Source organism: Hemitrygon akajei, chromosome 1 (assembly GCF_048418815.1).
Source record: "Hemitrygon akajei chromosome 1, sHemAka1.3, whole genome shotgun sequence".
Classification (NCBI taxonomy): domain Eukaryota; kingdom Metazoa; phylum Chordata; class Chondrichthyes; order Myliobatiformes; family Dasyatidae; genus Hemitrygon; species Hemitrygon akajei.
In genome coordinates, this window is record NC_133124.1 from 119,740,085 (window position 1) to 119,757,560 (window position 17,476).

At 40.4% G+C, this 17,476-nt stretch overlaps 1 protein-coding gene across 3 annotated transcripts in view; it reads left to right on the plus strand.

Moving 5' to 3' along the window:
• kcng2 (potassium voltage-gated channel, subfamily G, member 2) overlaps positions 1–17,239 on the plus strand; it is a 52,593-nt gene extending 35,354 nt beyond the window's left edge. For 2 of the 3 annotated variants that reach the window (XM_073050738.1, XM_073050743.1), the window contains exons 2-3: positions 4,767–5,583; positions 15,991–17,239. In XM_073050738.1, the coding sequence (XP_072906839.1) occupies positions 4,849–5,583; positions 15,991–16,779 (1,524 nt within the window). In that variant the 5' untranslated portion in view covers positions 4,767–4,848 and the 3' untranslated portion in view covers positions 16,780–17,239. Of the gene's footprint in view, positions 1–4,062; positions 4,102–4,766; positions 5,584–15,990 lie in introns of those variants that run through there. The other variant, XM_073050753.1, reaches the window with a different exon arrangement.
• Positions 17,240–17,476: the final 237 nt, after the last annotated feature.

Genomic DNA, 17,476 nt, shown 5'->3' on the forward strand with positions numbered 1-17,476 from the left:
CTTGGAAAAGTATACCCCAGCAGACCTTAGAGTCTACTTAAAATTAACCCATACCTCATGTCAGCACACAACCATAAACTACAACAGCTTCCAAGATGAGTTCTCCGAAGTACAGTAAGTGCAGGCTAGTTAAGAATTTGTACCCATAATTTGCATTATCTCAGTCTTTGTATTTATATCTACAGTATATAAATCTAAATCTACTTGCACTTCCAGATGTGATTAACAGGAGCGAATCATTTCTTTCCTGCTGTGATGTATTAATAACTAAATTCAGTCCTCTACTTGATGACTTAAATTCATGAAGCAATTTGAGGACACATTATTAATGATGTTAAAGAGCACATTCCTAAATTACACGATTACTGGAAATTCTCTCACCTTTTTTCATTTATAGCCACTAGTTTAATTAAGTACATTGTGATGACATCTTTGTCAATATTTTTAACATTTTAAAAAATCTCCTTTTACACTTTGTTTTGAAATTTATATTCATGTTAATTTATCAGCCTGAGCTCCTGAGAGAAGTATAATTAACTTGTGCATTATTAGCTTATATGCTTGTTTGTAAATCATTGGGTGATTCATAATGGATTGTAAACAATTGATCATATAGAAACTGTAACAATAGGTTAATAGGTACACTTAATGTCAGAGAAATGTATTCAATATACGTATAAACTAGCTTAATGACTTTTTAAAAGAGCCAGTAACTAGCCAGAATAGGTATCCACTTGACAGAAATTTGCTGACTGGCATGCTGAATGTTCTGTTTTTGTTTAAGAACATTGCTTGAATTTACCATCTGCCAAAAGAACTAATTCTGCAACTTAACTTTAAGAGGTAGTAAGTGCAAAATCTTCGTTAAATAATTAGTCTGTTTTCTGGCTGACCACAAACAACATGTTGACTTAATTATTTACACTTTTAACTAAAATTTCCAACAAAGAGAAATAAAGCAGGATTTTATGCCAAATTTATTTTTGATTTTTGTAAATGCCACAATTTCTTCTTTAATGTTAAACTATTTTGACCTTACGGTTCCCTCATTTTGCGTACTTATGCAAAGAAGGTTTGAAGCAGATAAATCGTTAACAACAAAACCAGAATAATCTGTAGTGGCTCTGTTGGAGTTAACAAAAATCCTTAACATAGCAGCAATGTTCCAAGACAGTCCATACTGTTATTAATTAAATACCCTAACTAAATCCCTTATTCCTCCATTTTTGCACATTCACATGAGCCTCTTAAATATGTATGTATTTGCCTCCACCACTGACATCCTGACATCACTTTCCAAACACCCAGCAAACACTCTCTCTATCTCTCTCTACCTATCTCTATATCTATCTCCCTCTATCTCTCTCTATCTCATGTGCAGGTCATTAATACTACCGTGCCTATAAAAAGTATTCACCCCCTTTGGAAGTTCTCATGTTAAGGTTAAGAAGGGGAAGCATCCAGGTGACTGTGTTCAAGGGAGAAAGGAGTTTAGCAAGTGTGACCAGCAGTGTCCCATTCAGAACTAACAAGCCCTCTGACATCAGTTTGAATCCCTTTAAGAGGTGCAGTGGGTTGGTTGCTTGCTTGAGCCTGGCCCAAGTGCTCATATATATTTCCAACTCGCTTTTTCACTAAAAAATGTGACAATGTTGTGTAATGTGTAAAACAAAAGTGTATTATAAATGTGCTTTGGTATTATTGGAAGCAACATCCAATCGAACAGAATAGTACAGCCTATGAACAACTTCTGCCCATGATGTCTGCATCAAACACTTTGCCAAGTTAAATTAAATCTCTTCTGCCTGTACATGATTAATATCCCTCTGGTCTCTGCGTTTTCATTTTTCTCTCTGAAAGCCTCTTAAATGCTACTATCATATCTACTTCTACCACTATCCCTGGTAGTCTGTTCCAAGTACTCAACACACACACACACACACACACACACACACACACACACACACACACACACACACACACACACACACCCCCCCCCCCCACCCCCCCTCAACCTTGGAAAAATCGCTACCCTCTATAGGCCTCTCATAATTTTATTAGCTCTGACACTCCAGAGAAAATATCTTAAGTAGCTTATACCCTGTGATTCAGGAAGCACAGAGGTGAACCTCTTCTGCACCAGTTCCAAAGGTCTGGAAAATCTGCTCATCCAGTGTGACCAAAATAGAAAAACAAAAACCATGTGATGCACCATCAAGCACTCTCGGAGACAGGAAGTGAACGATAGGCTTTTATTAGCAGCAAAAAGGGAGCACGACATCTCAGAGACTGAGGGAGGAGCAGTGCCCCAATCGCCTTTATACAGGGGTCTGTGGGAGGAGCCACAGGAGCAGTCAGCAGAGGGGCGTGTCCAGACAGGTATACTTAGTTTACCACACCATGCAAGGCTCTTTACAGAACATTATCAAATAAAACAAAATGATGCTCAGCCCTACTAGTGTTACAGGTTGCATTTTGAGTATAGCAGACATGTCTGAGAATGTTTCATCTAAAATATGCTAAAATAAAGACCATTTTGGGAATCATACATAGGCCTCCAAATAGTAGCCAAGATGTGGGATTGAGATTGCAAAGGGACCTGGAAAAGGCACGTAATAAGGGTAATGACACAATTGTAATGGGAGATTTCAATATGCAAGGGGATTGGGAAAATCAGGTTGGTGTCGGATTGCAAGAGAGGGAATTTGTTGAATGCCTACGAGATGGTTTTTTTTAAAGCAGCTTGTGCTTGAGCCTACTTGGGGAAAGGGTATCTTAGATCTGGCGTTGTGTAATAACCCAGATCTTATTGGGGAGCTTAACCTATAGGAATCCTTACATCCCAGAGTCCTGAGAGAGGTTGCTGGTGAGATAATGGATGCATTGGTCATGATCTTTCAAGAATCACTTGATTCTGGCATGGACACAGAGGACTGGAAAATTGCAAATGTCACTCCACTCTTTAAAAAGAGAGGAAAGCAAAAGAAAGGAAATTAGCCTAACCTCAGTGGTTGAGAAAGTGTTAGAGTCCGTTATTAAGGATGAGGTTTTGGGGTACTTGGAAACTAATGATAAAATAATTCAAAGTCAACATGGTTTCTGTCATAAGAAATCTTGCTTGACAAATCTGTTAGAATTATTTGAGGAAGTAATAAGCAGAGTGGACAAAGGAGAGGCAGTGGATGTCATTTGGATTTTCAGAAGGCGTTTGATAAGGTGCCACACGAGGCTGCTTAACAAGATCAAATCCTATGGCGCTACAGGATAGCGGATATCGGATATCGGAATGGCTGACAGGCAGGAGGCAGTGAGTGGGAATAAAGGGGCCTTTTCTGGTTGGCTGCCAGTGACTAGTGATGTTCCTTGGTGTCAGTATTGGGACCGCTACTTTTCATATTGTTTGGCAGTGAATTAGATAGTGGAATTGACGGCTTTGTGGCAAAGTTTGCGGATGATGCGAAGATAAGTGGAGGGGTAGGTAGTGCTGAGAAAGCAATGCGATTGCAGCAGGACATAGACAGATTGGAAGAATGGGCAGAAAAGTGGCAGATGGAATGCAATGTTGGGAAATATATGATAATACATTTTCGTAAAAGGAACAATAGTGCAGACTGTTATCTAAATGGGGAGAAGGCTGAAACATCAGAGGTGCAGACGGACTTGGGAGTCCTAGTGCAAGTCTCACGGAAGGTTAGTTTACAAGTTGAATCTCTGGTAAAGAAGGCAAATACAATGTTAGCATTTATTTCAAGGGGAATAGAATATAAAAGCAAGAAGATAATGCTGAGCCTTTAAAAGACACTAGTCAGGCTGCACTTGGAATATTGTCAACGGTTTTGGGCCCCATATCTCAGAATGGATGTTTTGCTATTGGAGAGAGTCCAGAGATGGTTTATGTCGATAATTCTGGGAATGAAGGAGTTAACATATGAGGAGCATTTGGGCCTGTACTCACTGGAATTTGAAGAATGTGGGGGAGATCTCATTGAAACTTACCGAATGTTGAAAGGACTAGCTAGGGTGGAAATGGAGAGGATGTTTCCTATGATGTCCGGTAGAAGACACAACCTCAAAATTGAAGGGCAACCCTTTAGAACAGAGGTAAGGAGGAATTCTTTAGCCAGAGAGTAGTAAATCTGTGGAATGCTCTGCCACGGGCTGTGGTGGAGGACAAGTCCACGGATATATTTAAGGTGGAAGTTGATCGTTTCCTGATCAGTGAGGGTATCAAAGGATATGGCGAGAAGGCAGGTGTATGGGGTTAAATGGGATCCGGGATCAGCCATGATGGAATGGCAGAGCAGACTCAATGGGCTGAATGGCATAGTTCTGTTCCTTTGTCTTATATTTCATTTATAAAATTATGCGAGGCAAAGATAGGGTAGGCAGTCAAAATTTTTCTCCCAGGGTAGAAATATTAAACACTAGAGAACCTGCATTTAAAGAGAGAGAGGAGGAAACTTTAAAGGAGATGTGCAGGACAATATTTTTTTACGGAGAGAACAATAGATGCCTGGAAGGGACTGCTGGGGTTAGCAGTGGATGCAGATACAGTAGTGGCATTTAAGAGGCTCTTGGACAGGCACACGGATATGCAAGGAATGGACGGATATGGATTTGTATGCAGGCAGAAGGGAATTAGCTTATTTTTGCATCAAGCTCGATGCAGATGGGCCAAAGGACCTGTTCAGCATTTTATTTTATGTTACTATTACACAGATTATCATGGTTTTGATGTTTTAATTTCTTTGTTTTGCTTATTACAGATGCAGCAGTTCTACTTCATCTGGTCTCTTACCGTGACAACGGTCAACTGACTGGCCCATCCCTGTAGTAGATCACATTGCGATGGCTCTTCTGGCTGAAGGCAAATCTGAACGACAGCTCGGCAGCTTCACCTGCACCTTGGAGAAGGTGGAAAGCTGCACCAGGAAGGGGATTTACTACCAACAAGCCAAACTGCTTCAACCCAATGAGGATGCATATAGCATCGCTCAACTCAATGACAGAACCTTTGTTATTGTCAATGTTGGAGGCAATAAGTATCAGATTCCATGGACTACACTGGACCAGATCCCACTGACACGCCTGGGCAAGCTGAAAGCCTGCAGCAATTATGAGGAAATCATGAATATCTGTGACGATTACGATGTAAACCACAATGAATTTTTCTTTGACCGCAATCCTTGTGCCTTCAGAACTATCATGACGTTCCTGACAGCTGGGAAACTCAGACTCCTCAGAGAAATGTGTGCCCTCTCCTTCCAGGAGGAACTAGTTTACTGGGGCATTGAGGACGAAAACCTGGAGTGGTGTTGTCGCCGTAAACTCTACCAGAAGGTGGAGGATTTTGAAGAGATCAAGAGGGATTTTGAAGTGCTCCTTAATGAAGAACCACAGGGTGCCTTTGACGATACAACCCGGCTGGGTTATTGCATGAAGAAGCTCAGGGACATGGTGGAGAATCCCGATTCAGGAATCCCAGGAAAGATCTTCGCCTGCCTCTCAGTTCTATTTGTGACAATCACTACAGTAAGTCTCTGCATCAGCACCATGCCTGATCTAAGGCAGGAAGAGGAAAGGGTAAGTCTCTGTTCCAAATATTCGATCACAGCACTGAGCATCAGCAAAAATTGCAGCTGTTTGTAGAGGCATACAGTCATATAGCCCAACATGTCCATGGAGACAATGTTGCCCCGTAAACTAGTCCCATCTGCCCACAGAACTCCTCTTGGAGCAAAAGTCTATTAGCAAAAACTACCCAAGGCTTTTTCAGAGGAGATTATCAAATAAAAAATGGATGCTGAGCCTCATTGTTACCTTGAGTACAGCAAATAATCATATGTGAAAGAGCTATATTTCATCTATCATGAATTGCTTGGTCATGGATTTCTGAATGGTCTTTCTCTGTCTCTTCAATAGCTAATGAATCCTCTTCAAAATAAAGGAGTCCAAAGTGCTTTAGGTTGTCCCAAAGTCACAAAAATGACTTTCTAGGCTACCTTCTGTTTGCTTCTGGGCAAACAGTTCTTCCCAGCACTCTGCACTTCTCAACCCCTCTCTCTAACATTCTCCTTCAAACCTTCTATCAAACCTTTGATCGTCGATCCCATTATCTCCTCGGGGAGATCTAGTTGCCTCCAATTAAACAGAAAATGCTGTAAACACTCAGCATGTCAAGACAGTGGATAGTTCCTTTCCTGATATTTGACCTGAAATGATTTCCTTCAAATGCTGTCTAGCCTGCTGAATGTTTACAATATTTTTTGGTTGCAGAATCAGAAATCAGAATTGAACCTGACTTGGTGGAACTTTGAGGCACATTGCTAACCACAGCGCCACAGTGCCTGATGTATTTATTATTTTGACCTTGCACATAGAGTTATACAGCACAAAAACAGGCCCTTCTGCCCACTTCATCTGTGTCAACCATAATGCCTACCTATGCTAATCACTTTTACCTGCATTAGGCCTGAATCTCTCTACTCCTTTCCTAGCCAGGTACCTTTCCAAATGTCTTCTAGGTGCTGTAATTACATCTGCATATGCCTCCATCACTTCCTCTGCAGCTCATACAATAGCATCACCACCTTCTTGTTACACTTGTGGCACATATACAAAGAGTCGGTCCCACAGGTACCAACCAATGGACGCCAACCCACAGGGGGGAGAACAAATGACTTAATTTAAGGCAGCCTGTGCTCAATTCATCTGAAGCAACAGACAAAATACTGGGGGAATTCAGCAGGTCAGGCAGCGTCTGTGGAGGGAAAGGGATAGTTGATGTTTTGGGTATAGGCTCTTCATTTGGACTTCATGCCAGCTATTGGAAATGAAAAGGTAAAGAGAGGATTTAGGGCCAGAGGTGAGTGGCCTAGAGGAAAAAGGTGGTTGGAGATGGGAGAAAGCACCATAGTCGGGGTAAGGATTCCTTACCAAAGAAATGTGAAGAAGCACACGTGACGGAAAAACTGAACACCATGGTGGGCCCAGAACTTATTGAGGTGCAGCTGCAGGATAACAAAGTTGTGGCCTCTGCTGAGGACAAACTACTCTGTATCCAAGACGGAAAGTCGAAGGGGATGATGAAATCCAGATGAAGGGTCGTGAACTGGAACATCAACTGTCCAATTCCTCCCTCGGATGCTGCCCAACCCATAAAGTTCCTCCAGCATCTTGTGTTGCACGAAATTCCAGTATCTGCTGTCTCTTGTGTCTTTGGTCAAATTTGTGGATCTGGAATTAATCACAAAGGATTTAAATTAATATGTTCACATTTAAAATAAGCTTCTAATGCAGGAGTCCCCAACCTTTTTTTATGCCATGGATCGATACCATTAAGCAAGGGCAACCCAGATTGGGAACTTCAGACCTAGAGTCATTATTACATTGAAGGTTAGTGCAGGAGAACTACAGAGAATAGAAATGTTTTAAAATGTAATCACAGATCTTTTGTTGATTATATCCTATATGATAGATTTGCCTGAGATATGGTTTATTGCAATCCACTTCAACCTTAAGACATGGGTATCTTCTGATAGGCAAATGTAGTGGCGGAGTTGACAGAATTATAGGAGAATAAAATGGGATTATATTAAAAGTCGTTTGATGGTCAGAATGAAAGTTGTTGGGCCGAAGTGTCTGTTTTTATACTGTATGGTAGGTTCTAAGTTGGTTATCATGCTGTGTAATAAATGTAATAAAACACAGAGCCTAATTTTCCCTCGCTATTTAGCAAACACATCTACAAATCCAGTCAACAGTTTCTTTGTTTGCGGAGGTCAGCAGCAGTAGACACCCCTGAGTTTGTCAGATACCACGTTCAGGCACAGATACTTTGGCCCTGCTTTTAGCAGTTTGAGATTATTGGTAGGTGTATTCTCCATCCCAGTGTACGATGTAAGCAAGATCAGTTAATGAACTTAATGAAGAGGAGATCAGTTGAGCAGGTAAACTATTGGAGAATTTTCACCCCAAATTGTTTTATTCTCAAAGTAAACAAATCTGCTTCAGAAAATAAATCATAATTTGGTTAATCTTATTAGTATCAATCTCTTTCTTGGATTACTTCTATTAAACCTACTGCAGCCATGAAATCAATTGTGGAGATATTTACATCCTGCAAGCACCGTGTCTTCTGATTTAATGAAAATTCTACACCATTGCTGCCTGATTGAAAGGCAAAATGTGAAGGCAGATTATTAGCTGAACTGCTTAGAGAAACGTTAGCCACAGACATAGAGAAAAATATATCTGCAGTCACAACCATCAGCCTGCCTCAATAAATGGTACTGAAGATATCTCCTCTGGGTCCAATTAACTCCAAACAATTGCTTAATCTATGCTCCAGCAATACAATCTTGTAAAAAAAAAACTATACTAGGCAACAAAGACACTGTGGTGGCTACGTCGCGACAAATTGCATTAATACTGCTCGAAACATTGTGTGTGGTGGATCACGTGATGTGATGGTTATTCCAAGATGTGTCACAGTAGAATATTTGATGCGGAAACACAGGAAAGGTTTAAAAGGTTCAAGGGTTCATTTTAATATCAAATTATGTATGCAAAATACAACTCTGAGATTCGTCTTCTCCGGACAGCCGTGAAATACAGCAAAAATCATAGAAGTCATTGAAAGGAAAATCTTCAACACCACCCCTCCAATGAAAAAGAAACACTAATTCCCAACCCCCTCCCTCAAACAAAAACAAATCACCCACCCTGAAAATGGCAGCCCCCAAACCCCCCTCTCTCTCACACAAAAAATAACAACAGATCTGACCTATGGAAAAACAGCAACGATCATCAGGCCCCCAAGGCCCCAACCTCTCTGTCATGACCAAAACCTTGATTGAAGAAGAATTAAAGCAAAGAACATAAGAACACTCAGTAGGGCAGGCTGCAACTGGAGAGGGAGAGAGGGGGGAGAGGGATGGGGGGGTAGAGAGGGATTGGAGAGGTTGGGTACAGAGTGAGAATAAATAGTATTAACAATTTATTCTATTTGAAATTTCTACCATTCAACGTAAAAGCAAATAGGTGTTGTGTTGAAGAGAGGTGGAGACAGGGATTTCCAAAGTTTTGGACTTTGCTGATGGCATACCATGAGTGCTGCGAAGTTGAGTTTACGTCATATACATGGCACATGTATTCATAGGTGAAATGTAAAACTTAATTGCAGCTGCATCACAAGCATCTGATAAGCAGTATTCACAAGAGAAGCATAAATTATAAAGAATCGTTATGAGAACGAACACAGTTGGAACAAAAAAAAAATCCATAGACCCAAGAAGTTCTACAGATGCTGGAAATCTAGGGCAATACACACATTGTGCTGGAGGAGCTCAGCAGGTCAGGCTGCATCTATGGATGGGAGGAAACGGTTGGTGTTTAGGGCCGAGACCCTTCATCAGGACTCTGAATAGAAAAAAATCCATTGTAGTGCAAAGTGATCATTGTATAGTGAATAGTGTAGTGATTAGATTGGGGAAACTAACAGAGGCCAGGATTGGAGTACTGTACAGGAGTGTTGAAGGTCACAGACCTAACATGAAAATAAAACAAATGATGGTGAAGTATTGCAACAAGGTTGATGGTTGAACAAAATTTGATGAAAGTTGGGATTTGGGAGCCAAGTTTAAGAGATGAGCTGAACTGGACAGGGAATGAAAGGAGCATAGGCAGCTGAATGTTGCACAGGGTGGGTCAAAAAGTAGCAAAGACTGATGGTTTCAGCAGTAGATAAGTCAAGGCAATAGGATGTCTGGTTAATAGTATTATTATGGATGTGAAGCCTGAAATAAAGATGGAAATACTCAACAGGTTGGGCAGCAGCTGCAGAGAGGAAGAATTGACATTTCAGGTCAGAACCTTTAATGAAATAGTAGAGGTAGAAAGAGATGGTCTTGTTGACAGGAGGTAGTCAGTAAGGTCTGTTGCATGTGCTGTATCCCATGGGAATATCAGCATTGAATGATTTTTTTTTTAAAAGGCCAAAACATTAAAACTTTAATTTATTCACCTGGATCTATGGACATTTTTGGGATCAGTGACCACCTCAGCTGTGTGTGTGCGCTCCACTACTGGGCTGACTGTTCAACCTCCCACTTGTCTCCAAATACACATCTCAATGCCTGGATGAGGAATTTGTAAACGAGCTAGACAATGAAACAGTGACGTCTGTCTAGTAATTCTCTGCCAACAAGGATGACCACAATCTGGTCTATTGTCTGACTTGCCATACATCTTAAAGGAACGTCAGAAATTTATTTAGTTTGCCCTTATTCCATGGAAAACACTTAGCTTCAAACTGAATTACATTGTGCAGTTGTCTTAAGAGAACCATTCTCATAAGCATTGTGCAATAACTGTTTTTGGAAAGAAAGCTGTTCATCGTGCATTACTAAATACCCATAGATCCTTGAACTGTGACTGTTACTAAACAGACAATGATCATCTCTTGGGGACAGCCATCAAGAATGAAACATTTATGTACTTAAAGCAAATGATCTGCAGAATAGAAACCAGCCTCCTTTTTAGCTGGAATTATAGCTTTATCTTCCAATGAAGCCTGTAATGTAATCGGCCGGCTGATCTCATTACCAGAAAGAACAGGTCTAATTATGTTTATCATATCTTTACCAAAATGTATCTATTAAAAATGAACTATGCCATAAATAATACAATTAACAAGTTTGCTAATTATCTGAAGCTCTTCTGCAATTATTCATCTGCAGATAGTGAGCTTTAACATGCAAGTATCTTTTTCAGAATACTGATCATTTGAATGTTATTTTTAAACCTGTAAACAAGACACAAGAAGAATGCAAGAGCTCACAAAAAAAAACCTTCACTGGTTTATACTTTAAGGAGGTGAGGTGCGATTTCTTCCTACGGGAAGGGCTGTCTGAAAGTTGGAAGCGGCGGATATTCAATAGCAACTTTAAAGGAAATTTGATGAAGGGGGAGAGAATTTCTGGACCCAGGGAGGCACTAATTGGTTAGCACTTTCAAGGAGGCAACACAAACACAACATGCATAAGTGACATTCTTCTGTGCTCTAAAATTCTATGAATCTAAGCTTCTACAAAAGAGATCATTTTGCCTGCATTTAGTAATTGTAAAAACAGTTTTCAAAGGCTGCAACAGATTAATTGCTGAGGTGGCTGTATACCATAATAAAATCCACTAGTTTAGTATATACCAGCACATTGTAGAGCATTAACACTTTTTCTGGTGCTAGTTTTACCCCTTTAACAAAGGAGAAGGAGATAGGGGAAGGGCAAAGGGAAAAAAGGAGAAAGTGTATGGAAAGGTAAGATATGATGAAATGGGAAAGGTGATAAGAAAGGAGAGGAAGACAGGATGGATAGATGAACAGGTAGTGGAAGATCTGCCCCAATATGTAAAGGACAGTCTTTACATATGTGTAATTTCCATTATCAAGCTGGTTCAATACAACAAAATGTTCTTAGATCTTTTTTTCCCTGCTGGAATCTATATCCCTTGTTTATGATCCTGTGTTTATTCCTGTGTGATTAGAAAAGTATAATCTTGCCAAGGATGAACATAATTACTCTATAGTGATATTTTGCCAACTGGTTAGTGGCATTTGTAATGAATACTTATTTGCATTATTTAAAGATTTTTTTCGGCATCATCAGTGCATGAATTCCAGCAGTGAGCTTGTAGAAAAGTTAGTAGTTGTTTGCATTGCATCAAGGATCAAAAATTCTGCAGATACTGTATCATGTAATATTCCATTTTAGCAATAATGCAGCTGGTGAATTTACAATTAAGTTGAAAGATAGAAATATCTTTTTGAACCTGTCATAGTATTAATGTCATAATACTGCATTGAACAGCTTCAGAAATTGGTTTTCATTGAATTACAGAGGAGCTCAATGTGCAAATGCTAGTGTATGTTTAATCCATAAAGCTTACGGGAGGCAGTGAGGGAAAAGGAGAAAAGTGGTGAGTTGAAACAAAAATGTCATGGAAAGGGGAGAAAGAGGGAAATTTACATTGCACGGATCTCCTTGTATTCAATGAGATGATCCCCAGTCCTGTTAATTCCACTGGCACTCTGTCCAGGATTTAATTTAACGATGAGGGAGTTTAGCAGAGAAGAAGCAATTCAGCCAATTTTATCCACGTTGTCAGCCAACACTGGTGAAAAATCTCAGCACAAGTCAACACCAGAGCAACAGAGATAAGGAAAAGAGGGACATGGACTATTTTCTTTTTAATTTGTTCAATATAAATTGCATTTGGTAATCCATTATTTATTTGGATTTATTGCCTAGACTTCCATTTTCTGTTTTTAAACCACTTCCAGTCAGACTGTTGGATGCAAGGGTGGAATCACAAGCTGTTTTCTAGTCCTCTGAATAGACAATGTTATTATGAACTTTGAGTAAAAATTTCCAACAACTCTGCAAACAAACTCTGCAAAAAGGTGTTTTATCTAGAGAACTAACATAATATGTTCAGCTGCACAAGTTAATGGTTATTTTTTTTAAAATTTAAATAACTTGCCGGTTTATTGCTGCAGAGGAGTCCGGTCAGTGTCAATTGTATTCAAAACTGTTGTGAAAAGAATCAATGGAAAGATACATGGTAAATGGTCAGTACTCTTCAGTAGTTGTGCCTCATTGGTCATAGTGTTTTCAGTGTCTCTGTTTGAGCTGCTTTTGAAGCAGAAGCTCCCAGTTTAAGATGCTGAAAGGAAGAGATTTCCCTTGTGTAAATAATGGACCTGATGCTAGTACAGTATTTTCTCCTTTTGTCTACTTTCCTTAAGGGGCTGCAGATTGATGAGCTTATTTCCATAGGATGCAGTTGCTCTTGAATTTTGCACAAGAGATATGCAATGATCATGGGGTGGGGTTAAGTGTCCTACAGGCCTTTTGACCCTCAAGCATTCCCCCTCACCGAAATCCATTCATCGACTTCATACATCCATCAACTTCCTTGAGATTCTACCAAGAGGTAATTTACAGTGGATAATTAACTTAAAACATTACAGCACAGGCCCTTCAGCCCATAATGTTGTACTGATCTTTTAACCAATTCTAAGATCAATCTAATCTTTCCCTCATATAAAGTCCTCCATTTTCTACCATCCATGTGCCTATGTAAGTTTCTGAGATGTAACTGCTTCTACCATCACTCCTGGTAGGGTGTTCCATCTGCTTACCACTCTGTCTGTATTTTAACCCTGACATCCCCTCTACATTTACCTCCAATCAAATTAAATCCTTGTATTAGCCATTTCCACCCAGGGGAAAATGTCTCTGGCCATACTCTTGATCTATGTCTCTTATCATCTTGTACAATTCTATCAAGTGACTTCTCGTTAAATGACCAACCCACACCATTCTAGGATGTAGGAGGAAACCAGAGCACCGGGTGGTCACATAGAACAAAAATTCCACACCCACAGGATTGGTGGTGAGTATGAACCTGGTCACTGGAGCCAAGAGGCATTGGCTCTACAACTGTGCCAACATAGACTAATGTATTTCAGACAATGACATTCAAATCCTCCCCTAAATTCAGCTAAATCTGGAGCTAGGATCAGTAATGAAGTGACTGATATATAGTAAAGTGCATTTTCTGTTCTTTAAGGGAAATCTGCTAAACATGCATACTCCAGACCAATTAAAACCCATCAACTCTTGCCCTGTGAAATAGGTCAGCAAGTCATTCAGTTGAAGTATTATTAGGAATAGAGATTAAATGCTGGTTTTATGAGTACACCCACTTCCTGCAAATGAATAGAGAATAAATAAAATAGGGACCGGAGTTAAAAAGAAGAGGAATTTGGAGGGTCAGGCAGCATCAATGGTGGGAAATGGACAGTCGGTAGTTTGGTTGAGACACTTGATCAGGACTGAGGGAGTAGAGGGGAGATAGGCAAAATATAGAGGCAAGTAGGAGAGGCAGAGCAAGCCACAGGCAGATCTGGGTGAGGAGGCATTGTGGGGAAGGGAAGGGTGGTAGCAATGATAAAGGCTGGGAGCTGATAGGTTGGGGCAAAGAGCTGCAGATTGTGGAATCTACAGTGTACAATATGATCATTAGCCTCCAGTTCCAATTTCTCACCCAATCGCCATTATCCCTTAATTTTCCTAAAGTCTAAAAGTTCATTACTGCCTCTTGAGAGAATTCTGAAGGTTCGCCATCCGGGATGAAATTCTCTCAATCTGTGACTGCCTATCCCCAAGACTACACTTCATTGTTCTACCACTAGAGAAGACATTCTCTCAGGATGTACCCTGTCAAATCCCATAACATTGGTAGGACCAATCAAAATAGGACATACATAGTAAATGGTAGGGCATTGAGGAATGCAGTAGAACAGAGTGATCTAGGAATAATGGTGCATAGTTCCCTGAAGGTGGAATCTCATGTGGGTAGGGTGGTGAAGAAAGCTTTTGGTATGCTGGCCTTTATAAATCAGAGCATTGAGTATAGGAGTTGGGATGTAACGTTAAAATTGTACAAGGCATTGGTGAGGTCAAATTTGGAGTATTGTGACCAGAACTGTACACCAAATTATAGGAAAGATGTCAACAAAATAGAAGAGAGTACAGAGGAGATTTACTAGAATGTTACCTGGGTTTCAGCATCTAAGTTACAGAGAAAGGTTGAACAAGTTAGGTCTTTATTCTTTGGAGTGTAGAAGGTTGAGGGGGGACTTGATAGAGGTATTTAAAATTATGAGGGGGATAGATAGAATTGACGTGGATAGGCTTTTTCCATTGAGAGTAGGGGAGGTTCAAACAAGAAGACATGAGTTGAGAGTTAAGGGGCAAAAGTTTAGGGGTAACACAAGGGGGAACTTCTTTCCTCAGAGTGGTAGCTGTGTGGAACAAGCTTCCAGTAGAAGTGGTTGAGGCAGGTTCAATATTGTCATTTAAAATAAAAAATTGGATAGGTATATGGACAGGAAAGGAATGGAGGGTTATGGACTGAGTGCAGGTTGGTGGGACTAGGTGAGAGTAAGCGTTCAGCATGGACTAGAAGGGCCAAGATGGCCTGTTTCCATGCTGTAATTGTTATATGATTATATATAACGAGCATGTGTGTTTCAAGTATCATCTTTCTCTTCTGTACTCCTGTGAGAGAGATTCTTGAATAGATCTTCTGTACATTGAAGATGAACTTGTGATGTATAATCTACCTTATCTTGTCCTTACACCTTATTGTCTGCCTGCACTTCTCTTTTTTTGTAACTGACAATATTCTGCATCCTATTATTGGTTTTCCTTTGTATCATTAATGAATTGATCGGAACAGATGGCTTGCAAAACTTAAGGATTTCCAATGAATCTTGGTATGTATGTCAATATAAACCCATACCAGACAATGAGACCAGGTAAATTCTATTCTGTTGTTAAGGCCATCACAGTTGGGTATGTCCCTGTCCTAAACAAACGACACTTCCTAGCACTGTTTAGTTGGATTTTGTCATAAGGACCCTTTCTGATCCCTAACGTGATTGATTGGGATACTGATCAGGAATCAAAACACACGATTCCCACCCAGTTAATAGTGAGAACTTTTTTTTGATAAAGGAGGCATTTGTAACCAGAGGGGGTACACAGGTCAAGGTGAGGAGTCAGGTAGTTAAAAAGAGAAAAATGTTCATCTAGAGGATGGTTAACATCTGGAACTTGCTGCCTAAAGGGATGTTGGAGGCAGGTACTCTCACAACAGTTAAAAAGCATCTGGGTGAGCATTTGAATCACCAAGGCGTAGAATGCAACTGACTAAGTGTTGGTCAGTTAGATTAAGACAGATGGGTACTTAACGGTCAGCAGAGACAGGGTGGGCCAAAGTGGCTGTTTGTGCTGAATGACTTCATCTGGTTGGCTCAGTATTCCCTTTAATAAGGTTGATTCATCCATTAAGTCGCTGGATGTGATAGAATGTTCAAATCTTCATCATGTTTAGATGATTTTCCTCTTTCTCTTTTCCTAGGGTGAATGCTCCCAGAAGTGTTACAACATGTTTGTACTGGAGACCGTCTGCGTGGCCTGGTTTTCATTCGAGTTCCTGCTGCGGTTCATCCAAGCGCAGAGCAAGTGTACATTTCTGAGAACACCTCTGAATATCATCGACATAATGGCCATTTTGCCTTATTATATCAGCCTGATTATTGATGCCTTTTCGGTTGAGGAGAAGCCAAGCGGCTCTGGAAACCTGGATTTGGAGAAAATAGGCCTGGTCCTCCGGGTTCTGCGTGCCTTGAGGATTTTGTATGTGATGAGGTTGGTGCGCCATTCTCTGGGGTTACAGACACTGGGACTCACAATTCAACGGTGCACTCGGGAATTCGGGCTGCTTGTACTCTTCCTCTGTGTGGCTATGGCACTGTACTCACCCCTGGTGTTCTTGGCCGAGAGGGAGCTGGGTGCCAAACATGAATTTGCCAGCATCCCCAGCAGCTACTGGTGGGCAGTGATCTCGATGACCACCGTAGGTTACGGAGATATGGTCCCCCGTAGCATACCTGGTCAAGTAGTGGCTTTGAGCAGTATCCTGAGTGGCATTCTCCTCATGGCATTCCCAGTGACCTCGATCTTTCACACCTTCTCCCGTTCCTACTTGGAGCTGAAAGATCAGCAACAACGCATTTCAAACAGCAAGGCCCAGCTCAAGGGAGACATGAAGTCCCCGAACAGTGACAGCTCTCAGGAAACGGACATCTCCTTCCCAATGAACTTTGATAAAATGAGAGAGTTAAGTACACAGGGGCGAGCACACTGAGAAGAGCATCAAATCAAAGACCTTCATCTCTGTCCAGACTGGAAATGACCAGCATCTTCGCACAAAGTTGTGGAAACCAAGTGTTTATCTTCTCATCTCTGTATTTGGGATTGACTTGTTAACATGGTTGGAGCTGATGCCCAACTTTGAAAAACACATGGAAAAGCCAGACGGCAAACCTTCTGTAGCCTATCACACTGCATACTGCATATATAGTGAGAAAAACATTTGGCATTTTAGTTTTGTACAGTGTCAGGTGGAAAATCAAATTATGCGCAAGTGCTTAGCAGTTAAAAATTCTCGCATAGACTGTGATAGTGCTGGCACGGTGCATGGTCTGATTCTACTTTTCTTTCATTTGATTTAGTGCATTCTTTAACTGATTTAGTTAACCAGTACATATACCATCTGATGTGGTAACATTTTGTTTGATGAAGAAATGAATTTGAATTCACAATATTAAAATTTTCTTACTTATTGCATCAACCTCTGTCCTCTATCTGATATAGTTTACTAAAGACTCACCACATTGGGGATTCGAGATAAAAATATTTACAAAGTTTCAACATTTATTTAAATCTGCTAATTCAAAGCCTGGGTAATTCATTCTCTTAAAATTGTGCAAAATTCAATTTAAACCAAGTTTTATGCAGTGAGAAAATATTTTGCAATGTTAAATGAAAGACTGCAGTCAGGC